Consider the following 14,723-nt stretch of genomic DNA (forward strand, 5'->3'; position numbering starts at 1 on the left):
TGATCAGCTCTCTAAAGGCGACAGACTCAACCGATGATATGAAGAAGATTTCAAGATGGCTGCTCCAGGAAGACAGCAAAGCGCTTCAGACGTTTCCCCCCCAGGATGTACAAACATCTGTTTCCTCACGGCTGCTTTGCTTCTCTGATCGGGTTTTTTACTTGAACATTCAGTGCAGTGTTCCTCGCCGCTCTCAGAGATATGTGAACGTGCGTATGAATGATGCATTCATCAGTTAACCTTGAGATGATCGAATCTGCAGAGGTCAAACATGAAGCCTCCTGCTTAGAAACATGATGATAATAGGAACAGAAAGAGGCTGGATGGGAGGAGGGTAAAAATAAACCGGACATGTTGGATCACCTGAGAGGTTAAAGGATCCGAGGTCAACGGGTTTGATGTTTCAGACTTCAGCACAGAGTATGAACTCTTTATCTCCTGCATATCTGGACCTCCTGCTCCTATCATTGTTTAAACAGGCTGCTTACTTTAGCTTTCATGCACAGAAGGGAAAGGATTTATTTTGATTTTGCATCATGTTACAGCAGAGAGAGATTCATCTTCCGGCTGATTCACTCGTCAGAGTGAATTGAACGTTTATGATTTTCTCTCTGTTGATCTTTGAGTAAAAGTCAGAATGATTTCAGTTTCTCCAAATATGAGCCGCGCTTCAGTTAGCTTCAGTTAGCTTCAGTTAGTTTCATTGACTTCTCCATGTACTTTACTGGACAATCAAATTAAAGACTATCTCTCCCCCCCTCTCTCTCTCCAGCCCCCCCCCCCCCCCTTCTCTCTCTCTCTCTCTCTGTTGTTGGACACAGATATGGACTGCGACACGACGCTGACATTTATCTGTGTTTTCATGCCCGCTGTTCATCTGAGCAAATGTCAAAGACGACAGCAACAGGCGACAGATTCCAGCCTCAAAGGAAGAACACACGCACACACACGCACACGCACGCACACGCACACGCACACGCGCACGCACACACACACATAAACACACACATGTATACCGTATAAGGAAGAGATAAACACAGATTTCAGTGAACTAACACAGAGCAGTTTTCTGGACATATGATGACCTGTCTTTCTGTCGGTTTGTGAAGTGTGAACACACTCAGATCGTTGTGACTCTCTCTCTCTCCCTCGGGCTCTTTAAGTTTCACGCTGCACCTCGAGTTGACTTCTTTCTCTTCCTGGTTATTGTTTTATTCTCTGAGAGGAGTCTGGATCTCATTTAGAGTTTCTTTGCGGAGATTTCACATCTGTTATTTGTTTTATTTTTTCATATTTTCATTAGGAGGGTGTCGTCGTTTAGCCTCAGGGATTCGATTTTTTACACCTGCAAAAATATAATTTCATGCAGCTTGACTGTGAAGAGCTCACATATTCCTCCTGCACACGACACACTGGTGCAGGATGGAAGAAGGGTAAGATAACTCCCAGTGAGGGAGCCTACAAACTCTGTAACTTAACTCTCTGGATGAGAAGAAGTTCTCCTTTCTTTACCCACGAGGATAAATCATTTCTATACTCTGTTGTTGAACATGATGCTCACACACAGGTTGAAATATAAACACATACACAAACAGGATCATGTGGACATGCACTGATGGAGAGACGTCAGAGTGACGGGGCTGCTCATGACAGAGCTTCCGAGCAGAGGCGGGTTCTGCAGTACCCAGGAAGTACACTTGCACCTCTTCAGCTACTAGACCACTTTCCAGACTTGGTCCGCACCGGGACCTGAACCAGTCACCCTCCGGTTCCAACACAAGTCCCACTAAAGTGATTGTAAATATGAACCTTTAAAGCCTGAGTGACGTCACTCGTCTGTTCCTGCAGGGGGCGCTGTAATCCCATTGGCGGTCTCCTTGCTGGAAATGCTGTCTCAGTCTAACTTTCAGTCAACCTAACGACAGGCTGAGAGCTGGAGCTGAGGCGGGTTTTAAACCTCCTGACAAACCGTTACATCACGCCCACCTGTCAATCATGTCAGCTACACGCCTTATTGTTAATAACTCTTATCCTTCATCAAATCAAAACTGGAGACCTGTTCTTCAGAGTCCTAATCAGCATCAAAACCTTCCTTAATATCATCATCATCATCATCATCATCATCATCACCATCATCATCATCATCAACATCATCATCATCATCACCATCATCATCATCATCATCATCATCACCATCATCATCATCATCATCATCATCATCACCATCATCATCCTCATCAACATCATCATCATCATCACCATCATCATCATCATCATCACCATCATCCTCATCAACATCATCATCACCACCATCATCCTCATCATCATCAACATCATCATCATCATCACCATCACCATCATCATCATCATCATCATCACCATCATCATCATTATCATCATCATCACCACCATCATCCTCATCATCATCAACGTCATCATCATCAACGTCATCATCATCATCACCATCATCATCATCATCATCACCATCATCATCATCATCATCACCATCATCATCATCATCATAACCATCATCATCATCATCACCATCATCATCATCACCATCATCATCATCACCATCGTCATCACCACCATCATCATCATCATCATCATCACCATCACCATCACCATCACCATCACCATCACCATCATCATCACCATCATCATCATCATCATCACCATCATGAAGGTCATAGGTGTTCATAAAGAGCTGGGTCTTTATCTTTTGTTGTCTAGTCAGCGTCTTAGGACCCTGTTGTGAAGGTTGGATCAGAGGCCTTTCATTGGCAGAGCGTAGTGGGCGGGAGGGAGTGTAGACCTGGATCAGAGAGTTTAGGTAAGGAGGAGACGTTTCTGTGTCTGTTTTGTAAGTGAGCAGCAGAGTTTTAAATTTGATGTGAGCAGTAACTGGGAGCCAGTGGAGGGAGATGAACAGCCCAGTGACATGTGCTGGTTTGTGGAGGTTGAGTTTGGACGAGTCGCTCTGACATGATGATAGTTCATCAATAACGCCATAAAAACCTCGGTCTTATCCAGCGTTTGTTCTGAGGCGCCGCAGCGTGTGAGTGATGGCGGAGGCGCTCTCAGCTCCTCACCGGCCTCTGAACAGAGACGGTAATGAAGCTGTCAGAACAGCAATGGAGTGGATCAAAGAAAATACCTGAGGACAGGTTAATGGAGGAGAAGGACGGGCGAGCGAGAGAGAGAGAGGACGGGCAAGCGAGAGAGAGAGAGAGGACAGGCGAGAGAGAGAGAGAGGGGATGGGCGAGCGAGAAAGAGAGAAACATCACCATGAGTGTGAGATCTCTGTCACCTCCTCCTCCCAGCATGCACCAGAGCTTTTGATATTTCATCGTCTCTTCTCATAAATCGTCATTTTTACAAAATGTTTGAAATATCCTGAAGAGTAAAAAATGTCTTAGAATATAACTGAACACGCCACAGAGTACACGGAGAGAGAACTCAAAGTGCGTTTCTGCGGCGTGTTGTCGATCAGCTCGTCTAAAGAAATTATTCTTAATAATTCATCTATCCTCTCTCGTGTTTTTTTTTGGCAGATCTTTTAGAAGCGTCTGCGTTCTTTTCGTTCTGTTTCAGATAAAAACTCAGAACAGAAAGATGTTTGGATCGTTAAAGTCATCAGACTGAATGTGACGCAGAAAGAACTTATAATCTTCACTCAGGAGGTTTTTGAATTTACTGCAAAATGATGCAAATGCCGTCTGATGAGATTCTCTTCACGCTGACCTGAATCTGTCTGAGAACAAACTGAAGGAAGAGAGCAGCTGACCCAACCCGTTATTCTCTCTGCCGACGATTTAGAGCCGTCTGCTGCAGCGTCATGGAGGTCACTGAGTTTTAAAGACATGCAGGAGCTGATGGTTTAATTTAGCTGCATGTTGGAGGCACAGAAACAGCTGCATGTCCTGAGTACGGAGCGATCCTGCAGCTGATTCAGGACCTTCATAAATCAGATTTATCTCCAAACTCAGACTCTCAGCTCTCCCTTTTCCAAACGCTCTCACAGAAAATCTCTTGAGACTGCTTTCAGATGTAAATTGTGTCTGATCCTAAAAGCTGCCTCTGAACTTAAAGATCTGAATTCAATTTAGATATCTTACACCAGCTCATTGTGCATTACTGAAATGGGATATTTTTCACCCTCCACGTTTCCTCAGTGGTGTCCGACCTTTGACTCCTACACTCAAACAGCTTTTTGCGCAAATGAATGTGTTTTGATGATGTCATGGTTATTCTTCTGTTGTCAGTAAACATTCGTCTTAGAGCATATGGAGTCTTTTTGCTGTTTATTGTTGTGACAGAGGAAGAAAGACTGGAGGACACACAGACAGAGACTCGGACGGTTCTTCTTTCGGCGTTGGCCCACAGCAGCCTGTGTTCTGAAGCCTCCGCTCTCCTGCAGAAACACACCGTCACCCCCCCTTCACTCGCGTTCACATGGAGTTCACATTACCTGTGTCCTGCATTGTTGAGTTAGCATACTAATGTTAGCGCTCTTTCGTTAGCTCATAGCTTCACATTGCATGTTTACACAGAATGAGCGTGATCTAAAAACTCTTACTAACATCCAAATAATCAGTGAGTATGTTCTTCTTCTTCTCTCTAGTCCTTGACTAAAACAGATTTTAAACACAAGGGGAGGAGCCGGCCGTCTCGTCCATGTAAACACGGCTCTGACAACGACACAGCCAGCAGGACTCGAGCTTGTGAAAGCAGGATAAAACCAGCTGAGGTGTCTGTCATCAGGAATGAATAGACAACATACTGATGATGGTACAGAAATAATAAAGAGATCCCCATGGAGCATGATACTTAAACTATGACTTCAAAATGAAACATGTGTTTACTTATTAACCGGTGAAAGAATACTGTTCTTTAATCACGGCAGGTTTTGGTTCTAAAAGTCTGCAAACACAAAAGTGTGGTCTTTAATTCTTCAGAAAGAGACAGAAGAAATTAAATGAAGCCCTTTGAGGCGTCCATGTTTGTTCTCAATAATCCGTCACACCTGAGTGTGTTAGACCCTGAACTGACCGTCAGTCTGTAATTGAATTATTTAAATCTCTTTCTAACCTCCTCAGGTCAGCTTTGTCTCCTCTTCTGTTCGATCTTCAGATGAACTCGTTAAATTATCATCTTTTGTCCCGTTTAATTAGAAGCACCTGAATAAAGTGACTGATTAATCAGGGACAACAACAAGGTCTATCTCTGAGCTCTCAAACGTCAATAACTGAACGTTTCCAGAGGTCACTCTCCCTCTCTCTCTCTCTCTCTCTCTCTCTCTCTCTCTCTCTCTCTCTCTTTCCGGTCAGTTCAGGTCAACGTGTCTTCCTCCCTCTTCCTTCAGACACAGACTTCCACCCTGCCCTTCACTTCTTCAGTCTTTGTTAAGGTTACCAGAGTCCCTGATAGGAGGCCCAAAGAGTCCTGATGTTTCACTTTGTTCCTCAGCAGCTCTGGATCCTGTCTGAGTCTGAGCGAGCGGGTAGCAGCCTGCCGGTGTGGCTCAGGGGAGGATCCATTAGGACTGAACTCTACAGAGCGCTGAGATGAAACAAAGAGCTGAGAGCTGCAGAGAACACCGTTAAAGCCTTTCACATTAAAAGGATTAGCACTAAACAAACTAATAAAGCTTCTTCAGCCTCCAGCTGGACAACTTTCAGACTATTACTGAAATCCTCCCTTAATCCTTCAATGTTCGAGTGCTTCACATTACTCATGAGACAGTTTTTATATTGCTTATTCAAAGCAACATGGAGGAAGGAATTTGACCTGGAGCTCTTGGGCGCCCACAGAGGGTCCCTGAATGCAACTGCACATTCATAAAACACTCAAAGTTCTCACACACCTGCAGAAACCTCCTGAAGTTTATCATGCAGAGCGTCTTGTGCGAACACAAACATCTGAATGTTTCTCTCTTCACTCAGAGTTTCTCCTCCAGCCTCCTGGTATTTATTCTGCAGAAAGTCAGAGTGAGCTGATGTGAGAACGCAGCAGGATATAATCAGGAGAATTCACCTGGAGCGAGTGGGAGGGGGTGGTGACGTTTATTCCCTGTGATCACTGCACGACCATAGACTGTCTGCACGCCACCTCTACCATCTCTGTGCTCTAATGAACCTGCTGCATTATGTTTCCTGTTCTCCAGAATGTTCTTCTCCACTCTTTAGTTCACATTGAGATTCTCTTCAACTACACAGCATTGATAGAAAGACAAATACTTTCATTATAGCATCTTGTAGAGGACTCTGATGCTTCCTGTCGTTCTTTTTACATCACCATCACGTCTTCCCAGGAGACTCCCCCCTGTGTGAACTAGCGCCGTAAAGACGTACGCACTTCTCACCAGATGACCTCGGCCCGCTGACAAAGTTACATAGTGCTTATCAAGCGAGCGGGCGCTCTGTGGACATGAGAGAGACGCCATTCTCACTGTTGGAGGTTATTGTTCTATTAGATCGACTTTGAAACAGCTGAAGGAGGAGGAGTTACAGATTGTTGCTCCTCCCTAAATGTTTGAATACTTTGGATTGATCCAAATGTTTTAAAGTTCCTTTTTTTTTTTAAGTTTATTTTTGGCCTTTGTTTGAGTGGTGAGATCCTGAGGATGGTCATGTGGGAGGAGCCTCAGGGTTAGTGCTGTAGGCTTCACTCCTTGCTTGGCTTGCTCCCGAATGTGCTGCCTGTTTGTGTCATCAACTTCACGATTGGTCACTATGTTCATTCATTTATTAAAAGAGAAACGTTCAGTTTGAGAAAACGTGTTTCTCTTTCAGAGCGGAGTGTGAGAGCCTCGTCCTTCACACGCCAGCTGAACAATCTGCGTATTCTTAAACTGCCTCCTCTTCATCAACAGAACTCGAGATGAGAGCGGAGAGCGGAGCCTCACACTGTCAGGAACCCTGTGTGGTTAGAGCACACGCTGTGAGATATATAATATAGATAATAATCCTTACAATGAATCAGGATGAATTTAACGTCTCTTTAGCTTCAATGCTAATACAAACACTTCCTCTCCGTCAGCGTTAACCTCTGCAGATCAGATCAGAGTAGTTTCCTCTGGAACCAACAGATCTGAACCTCTCCAGCCGGCTCTTCATCACAGAACTCTGAGACTGTACAGATATCTGATCCTCATCCTCAGGTATAATCAGTAACATCTCAGCTCTGCCTCCTCCACGTCCCTTTAGGTCCGCCTCCTCCATGTCCTCTCAGCTCCACGTCCTCTCGGCTCCGCCTCCTCCGCGTCCTCTCAGTTCCGTCGTCTTATCCGCATCCTTTTGTCTCCTTTTGTCTCCTTTGTCTCCTTAGAGCCAGACTTCTCTTTTTCAAAGAGTCAAACTAACAAACAGAAGCTTTACCTGTGACTTTGTGCAGATTGATTGAAGCGGTGATCTCTGCTCTCAGACAGAAATGACTTCTCTGTGTTTGTCTGAGCTCGGCTTGTTGTTCTGGATTACACAGGAAGTGAAAAAGCATCAATCTCATTATCGTCTCCTTCGATGTGCTCGGATCAGCGCAGGCAAAAAAAAGAACTTTATCTTTTCCTCGTTCACTGGAGTTTTTTTCCACTTTATGAAATGTCAGAGATGCATTTCCATTTAGATTGAACTGTTGTTTTCACACTCGGGTGCCGTGTGACTCGGCGTGCACGCTGCACAGTGTTCCAGTCTGAAAGGTGGCGCCGAGGTGACGCACCTGGTCGGCAGGTCGACTGTTACAGGAAGTGGAGGGGAATTAAACAGGAAGTCACAGAATCAGCTGCAGAGGAAACAGAGGTTTGGTTTCTGAGAGGAGGAGAGAAACAGTCTGTATTTGTAGTTTGATGTGTTTCAGTGTCGCAGTCGGCACTTTTTAGTCCAAACCAAACAGAAAGAACGACAGCAGAGTTCTGTGTGATCTCCGATTAAAGACGCGGCGTGTGGCACTAGCCCAAACGGAAAGATTCCTTTCATTTATTCCCAGATTCCCCCGGTACACGTTATGACGGGTGGAGACATCAATTACTCTATTCTCCAACAAAATCAAATCGAAAACTGAGCTGCAAAGACAGGAAGAGAGAAACATGAAATCAAACATTGAAAGAAAGATTCCAACTGAGCGACTGAGGAAGCCGTGGGGTGACCACACGTCCTGATTTGACCGGGAGCGCCACGTTCTTCAGCTGTGTGCCCCGAGTCCCCACAGATATATTTAACAGACTAACATTTCCCGGTTCTGAGTAGTCCCTGTCCTGGTTTAAGGCTACTGCTGTTTGAACCAACAGAAAAACATCACTGATGCAGCACGGGTCAAAGTGTAGCGGTTGTGTACTCTCTCTACACTTTTACTTTTGGCACCAGCACGCCGTTTAATCTGAACAGAAGCACATACGGTCTCTCATGGCCACTCCTTTAGCAATAAGCTCCAACATTGTTAAAACATAGAAACAAATATTTGAGCTAACTGTTAAGCAAGCTACACTGCAGAGATCAGACGTTACAGTTTTAGCTAGCAAAGCAACAACGTGGTGATGACTCAAAAACAGAATAATAAAAGCACAGAAAAGATTTACAATAATTTCAGAGATTCTCTCAAACATATTAAATGTAAAAACATTACTTTTATCACGACAAAATAACTTATTTTATAGTATTTTAGCGGAGCTTATTTATGCATAACCTTACCACGGGGACAGCATGGTGCAGACTGGAAAAGATACACAGGTTGCACTGCTCAAGTCTGCAGGGGCCCCAGCAGAGGGTGCTCATGTTACAAAGCATCAGTCCCAGTGGATACTCGTTAGAATACTCTATAAACAGTATTTACACAATTGAAATAGTAAAATAAGGAGATTCTATGCAAAGCGATGGCAGGTGGAATCATTAACTCTCAGGGCTGTTGCTGTTGCTTAGCTAGCTTAGCTAACTACTGCACACACACACACACACACACACACACACACACACACACACACACACACACACACACACACACATGCATAAACACCGACGTACACACATCTCAGTGTTTCAGTCGGAGGTCTCTTCAGTCTGTAAGTCCTCCAGCTGACTCTGTGATGTCGGTCTGTAACAGATGAATATTTTGAAATGATAAATGAGTATGATCAATAATCATGTTGTCTGTAAAATGTGGGAAAGTTGTGAGAAGTGCTCATCAGTCTCCAAACTGTTTCCTTTCTTAAAGCAAACCATCAAATCTTCACATTCACCTGCAGCTCTTTGTTTATGCTCAAATAAAATCACCAAAAAGATGGCGGTTAATTTTCTCTGATCAGTGAATCTGTTCATCACTGCAGCTGTAACGGAGCAGCAGCATCTTTGGTTGTTGTTCTTTACCATATCGTTCAGCGCCAGGGGGAACACGAGGAAGAAATGGAAACTGCACCCAGCAGAGCGGCTTTTAGCCTGCAGAGAGAAAACATCCAGACGGTCTGAGAGTGTTAAGAGATATGAAATCAGAACTGAAATGATGAAAACATCCCCGGGGTCTCCCCTACAGGGTCTCCCATACAGGGTCTCCTCTACAGCAGGGTCTGCCATACACGGTCTCCCATACAGGGTCTCCCATACAGGGTCTCCCCTACTGCAGGGTCTGCCATACAGGGTCTCCCATACAGGGTCTCAACCACACATATACACACACACACACACACACACACACACACACACAGCCCAATATTCTGCTTTCAATGTCTCTTCAATGGTTTTGACTCCAGGCAAGCCCAGTGCCCGCCCCCCCCCCAACAGCCTGACTGACTCACTACAGGAGACAGACTCTAGTGGACACTGGAGGAACTTCATTTTTATTAGATGGTGGATGTGTCGACACAGTTTTTTTTTTACAGATGGGTCTCTGTATCAAACCGTGTGTGTGTGTGTGTGTGTGTGTGTGTGTGTGTGTGTGTGTGTGTGTTTAGGGGGTTACTTTGAGTGTTAACAGTTTGATTACAAAGATTATTGTGTGACTGCAGCTTCTGTATCAGAGCTGCTGATGAGGATGATGATACTGTGTGAAATATTGTTTTTTATGACTCCAGCACTGACTTCTACACACACACACACACACACACACACACACACACACACACTGAACACACATGTACACACACGTGCACACATCTCAGTCGGAGATCTCTTCAGTCTGTGATTCCTCCAGCTCGGGCTGCAACAGATAATTATTTCCCTAACTGATAAATGAATATGACCAATAATCATATAATGTGAGAAAGTTCTGAGAAGTGCTCATCAGTCTCCAAACTGTTTCCTTTGTTCAACCAAAGCATCAAATCTTCACATTACGCCTCATAAGTGTAATGGAGGTTTGGTCATAGTAATATCTCAGGCTGTGGGGGAGGGGCCTAATATGAGATCTGTTAATGGGGACCAGATAAATCCTGCAGACGGCCCTGCTTGCACGGACACACTAACCAGCTGATATTTTACTTTCCTTCTCCTGATGTGAAAACAAGCTGAAGCCAACTCATCCAGCCAGCATCACCTCCGGCTTCTTTCACATCACATCAACAGAAAATCAATAAAAGACACATTCATCATGCAAACCGGGCAGACTGCCTGCAGGCTGAACTAACTGTTAATAATTCACATTCAAATCCCTCCTCAGATATCATTACTGCTAGACTTCTCCTCGATCTGACTCCGACTGTCTCACCGGAGCCTCTGACTCTCTCTGATCAGACACCACCGAGGTGCTCTCTCTCTCTCTCTCTCTCTCTCTCTCTCTCTCTTTATCCTCCAGGACAAACTGTAAATTCAACTTGTTTTGTGCAACCTGTTAACGCAGCGTCAGTCCGTCCTGATGATCCGCACAGTGGAGAGAGGGAGAGAGAGAGACTCACCGCAGAGTTCACAGTCTGAAGCCCGTTCAGCCCCTCACATGAATCTGTATGCAATCAATTATAAGGAGACATAGGATCCATGGATCCTGCACTGAGCACCACACTGAGCAGGTTTCAGGTTTTTACTCACACAAAAACTCCGAAGAGCAGAACTCGGATGCCGATCTCCAGAGCGAGCTCGCGCATGTTTTTCCTGCGCTCCGGAGGAGACACGTTCATGGTGCTCAGGTAATAATCCCACAGGTGAACACGGACTGACGAGGATCCTATCTGCTTCTCGAGGTCGCTCACTCTCAGGTAATCCAACAGCGGGGCTCCTTAACCACACACGCCGCGCGCCTCCATCTCCGCTCGGTCACCTGAAGCCGTCTCTCCCGCTGCTCTCCTCCGCTGCTCCCCTCCCCGGCTCCTCTGACTCCTCAGGAGGTCTGTGTTACTGCCGAGGCTGTGCTCCTCTTCAGACTGAAGGTCTCCTCCTCCTCCTCCTCAATTACTCAGAGCGAGAGAGAGAGAGAGCTACAGTGAGCAAAGAGGGAAACATCAGTGTGTGTGTGTGTGTGTGTGTGTGTGTGTGTGTGCGTGCGTGCGTGCGTGCGTGCGTGCGAGCGAGCGAGCGAGCGAGCGAGCGAGTGTGTGTGTGTGTGTGTGTGTGTGTGTGTGTGTGTGTGTGTGAGAGTGAGTGAGTGTGTGCCAGTACGCCAGTACAGTCTCTCTCTCTCTCTCTCTCTCTCTCTTCCATCAGAAGTCTTGAAGTTTTTTTCAGAGCCGCCCTGGTATCTACTGGAGAGCGTTAAAACGTTCCTGTCCTGTGAGATAACAGGATAAAGATGTTAAAACGTTCCTGTCTGGTAATCTAACTCTCTGTGGAGACATTTGTCTTGTACAAACACCTGCACATGAATTATGAACACGTGACCCATGATGTGACATAAAGCAGAGGAGACCGGACAGAAAGGACCGATCACAGACTCTGGGGGGCCGAGGGGGATGAACAAATCCACGACAGGAGAGAAGGCAGTGTGCAGAAATAGCTGCAACATTTACATCTCAGGCAGAAACCGGAAACTATGTTTCACGGTGAGTGAAACAGCCGCACGTTCTGATCGACATCATGGACAACTTTTCAGACGATTAATGCAAATTACTAAACATGTTTTATTAATAATCAGTACATTATATATATATATATATATATATATATATATATATATATATATATATATATATATCAGAGATGAATCAGATGGAAATGAAAAGACTTTGCAGAGTGGGAGGGAAAAGGCGACACTGAGTCTGACACAAGAAACACGTCTGATGTAAAATAGTGAAGGTTCAGCGGAGACCTGCTGACTGCTGCTTTCATCTTTACAACTTTACAATCACAGCATGAAGGTGACTCCTGAAGGTCTGCGCCTTCACCTGAAGGTCTGCGCCCTCACCTGAAGGTCTGCGCCCTCACCTGAAGGTCTGCACCTTCACCTGAAAGTCTGCACCCTCACCTGAAGGTCTGCACCCTCACCTGAGGCAGTGCACTCTCACCTGAAGGTCTGCACACTCACCTGAGGCAGTGCACCCTCACCTGAAGGTCTGCACTCTCACCTGAAGGTCTGCACACTCACCTGAGGCAGTGCACCCTCACCTGAAGGTCTGCACTCTCACCTGAAGGTCTGCACACTCACCTGAGGCAGTGCACCCTCACCTGAAGGTCTGCACCCTCACCTGAAGGTCTGCACCCTCACCTGAAGGTCTGCACACTCACCTGAGCGTTTTGCACACTGAAACTGATAAGGAATAATAGACACTAGCTTATATGCAGGCCAACACACCTGACAGATCTTCACACACACACACACACACACACACACACATGAATATTTGATGCTTGTCAAACTGACCACAAGCATTACCTGCCAGCCAAGTGTGTGTGTGTGTGTGTGTGTGTGTGTGTGTGTGTGTGTGTGTGTGTGTGTGTGTGTGTGTGTGTGTGTGTGAGAGAGAGAGAGAGAGAGAGAGAGAGAGGTTGGAAAAAGCCCCTGACCCAAAAACTTTCAGCAGCTTTTTTCTGGGTCACGAGTCTGAGGGGCTGAAAGTCTGAGAATTAAATTCATAAAACTCCTGCAGTTAACAAGGAGCACTGTTAGAGCTCTGACTGTGATAAATGAGTTCAGACACACAAAGACACACACACACACACGCACACACACACGCACACACACGCACACACACGCACAGGTACAGTAGGTTTGATGTGTCTGTCATAAGAACAAACAGAAAGCGAGTGGAGACGTGAGGGTTTGGAGGTGAGAGTGAACTTCAAAGCTTCCTGCAGACTCAGACTCTGAGTGTCAGAGTGTTTATTCCAGCTCTAACATGATACCAGCTTTCAGCTCTCAGTGCTAACGATCCTTAAGACTCATGACGGTCGTTCAGGACCCCTTAAAACAGCAGCAGGACGCCGTAAACACTCGATTAGAGAACAGGAAGAAAGACTTTCATGTTTACATTCTTTATGATTGATGTGTTCCTCCCTTTCTCTTCTTTTTCTAAATGTATATTGTTAAATTGAACTCATCATTCTGATATGTTTCCTCTCTTCCCCCCCATCGCTCTCTCTCCTCCCTCTGCAGTGCAGGCTGTGACTCACACTCCCTAAGGTTGTGTTACTGAAGGTTACACATATGGGCAAACTCTAAAACAGGTCAGGCTTCAATAAATCAAAGTTAAAGCAGCATTGCAAAGTGCTGTTGATCTCCCCCACGCTGGCTGAGTGTTGTGTTCAGGGTCGTCTCGGGGACTCGGAGACTCTCGCTGCTGCAGGACACGTCTCCTCGTTACAGCCTGGACGAGGTTTTATTGGAACTCTTCCGTCAGTCTGCTTTCTATAAAGAGTGAGATGTGGGCAAGTGTTTCACACCCTGATCCTCCTCAGGGCTGTAAACTTTGTTGCTGTTGTATAATGCTGCTGTGTCATAACAAGCTCCTTTTCTCAACTGGCTTTTTGCAGATACATCAGATATTTATGTGAAGAAAAGAGACGAGCTTGCAGAAATGAGAGTGTGTTTTTTATTTTACATCCAATGCAGGATTTCACAAAGAGGAAAGTAAAGAAAGAAGGCGAGACATAAAAAAAGTAAAAAAGTAAAAAAAATGAAGATATTTAAACATTTTAATTGCACAGACAGAGTGAGTGTGTAGCTGACGTGATGTGTGTGTTTAACTCAATCAGTAACCTGACGCTCAAGTGTAAAATCCTGCAGTTCCTCGAGTGTCCACTAGAGGCTGGCTGCAGAAGCACAGGAAGTCACATACACACCCATTCAAAGAATCCTGTTTTTACAGCAGAGATAACTCAGTGTGTATCTCAGTGTGTGTAACTCAGTGTGTATCTCAGTGTGTGTATCTCAGTGTGTGTGTATCTCAGTGTATGTAACTCAGTGTGTATCTCAGTGTGTGTATCTCAGTGTGTGTAACTCAGTGTGTGTAACTCAGTGTGTATCTCAGTGTGTGTATCTCAGTGTGTGTGTGTATCTCAGTGTGTGTAACTCAGTGTGTATCTCTGTGTGTAACTCAGTGTGTATCTCAGTTTGTGTATCTCAGTGTGTGTGTATCTCAGTGTGTGTAACTCAGTGTGTATCTCAGTGTGTGTATCTCAGTGTGTGTGTGTATCTCAGTGTGTGTAACTCAGTGTGTATCTCAGTGTGTGTATCTCAGTGTGTGTGTATCTCAGTGTGTGTAACTCAGTGTGTATCTCAGTGTGTGTAACTCAGTGTGTGTAACTCTGTGTGTGTACCTCAGTGTGTGTACCTCAGTGTGTGTACCTCAGTGTTTGTATCTCAGTGTGTGTAT

The 14,723-nt window shown here is 45.2% G+C and overlaps 1 protein-coding gene across 2 annotated transcripts in view; it reads right to left on the bottom strand.

Moving 5' to 3' along the window:
• The window catches only part of plpp4 (phospholipid phosphatase 4), a 56,468-nt gene extending 44,982 nt beyond the window's left edge, over positions 1-11,486 (bottom strand). Inside the window, exon 1 of one of the 2 annotated variants that reach the window (XM_065959632.1) lies at positions 11,008-11,486. In XM_065959632.1, coding sequence (XP_065815704.1) covers positions 11,008-11,096 — 89 coding nt within the window. In that variant the 5' untranslated portion in view covers positions 11,097-11,486. The remainder of the gene's footprint in view (positions 1-11,007) is intronic. The other variant, XM_020638263.2, reaches the window with a different exon arrangement.
• Positions 11,487-14,723: the final 3,237 nt, after the last annotated feature.

This window comes from Labrus bergylta, chromosome 10 (genome assembly GCF_963930695.1).
Source record: "Labrus bergylta chromosome 10, fLabBer1.1, whole genome shotgun sequence".
Taxonomy (NCBI): domain Eukaryota; kingdom Metazoa; phylum Chordata; class Actinopteri; order Labriformes; family Labridae; genus Labrus; species Labrus bergylta.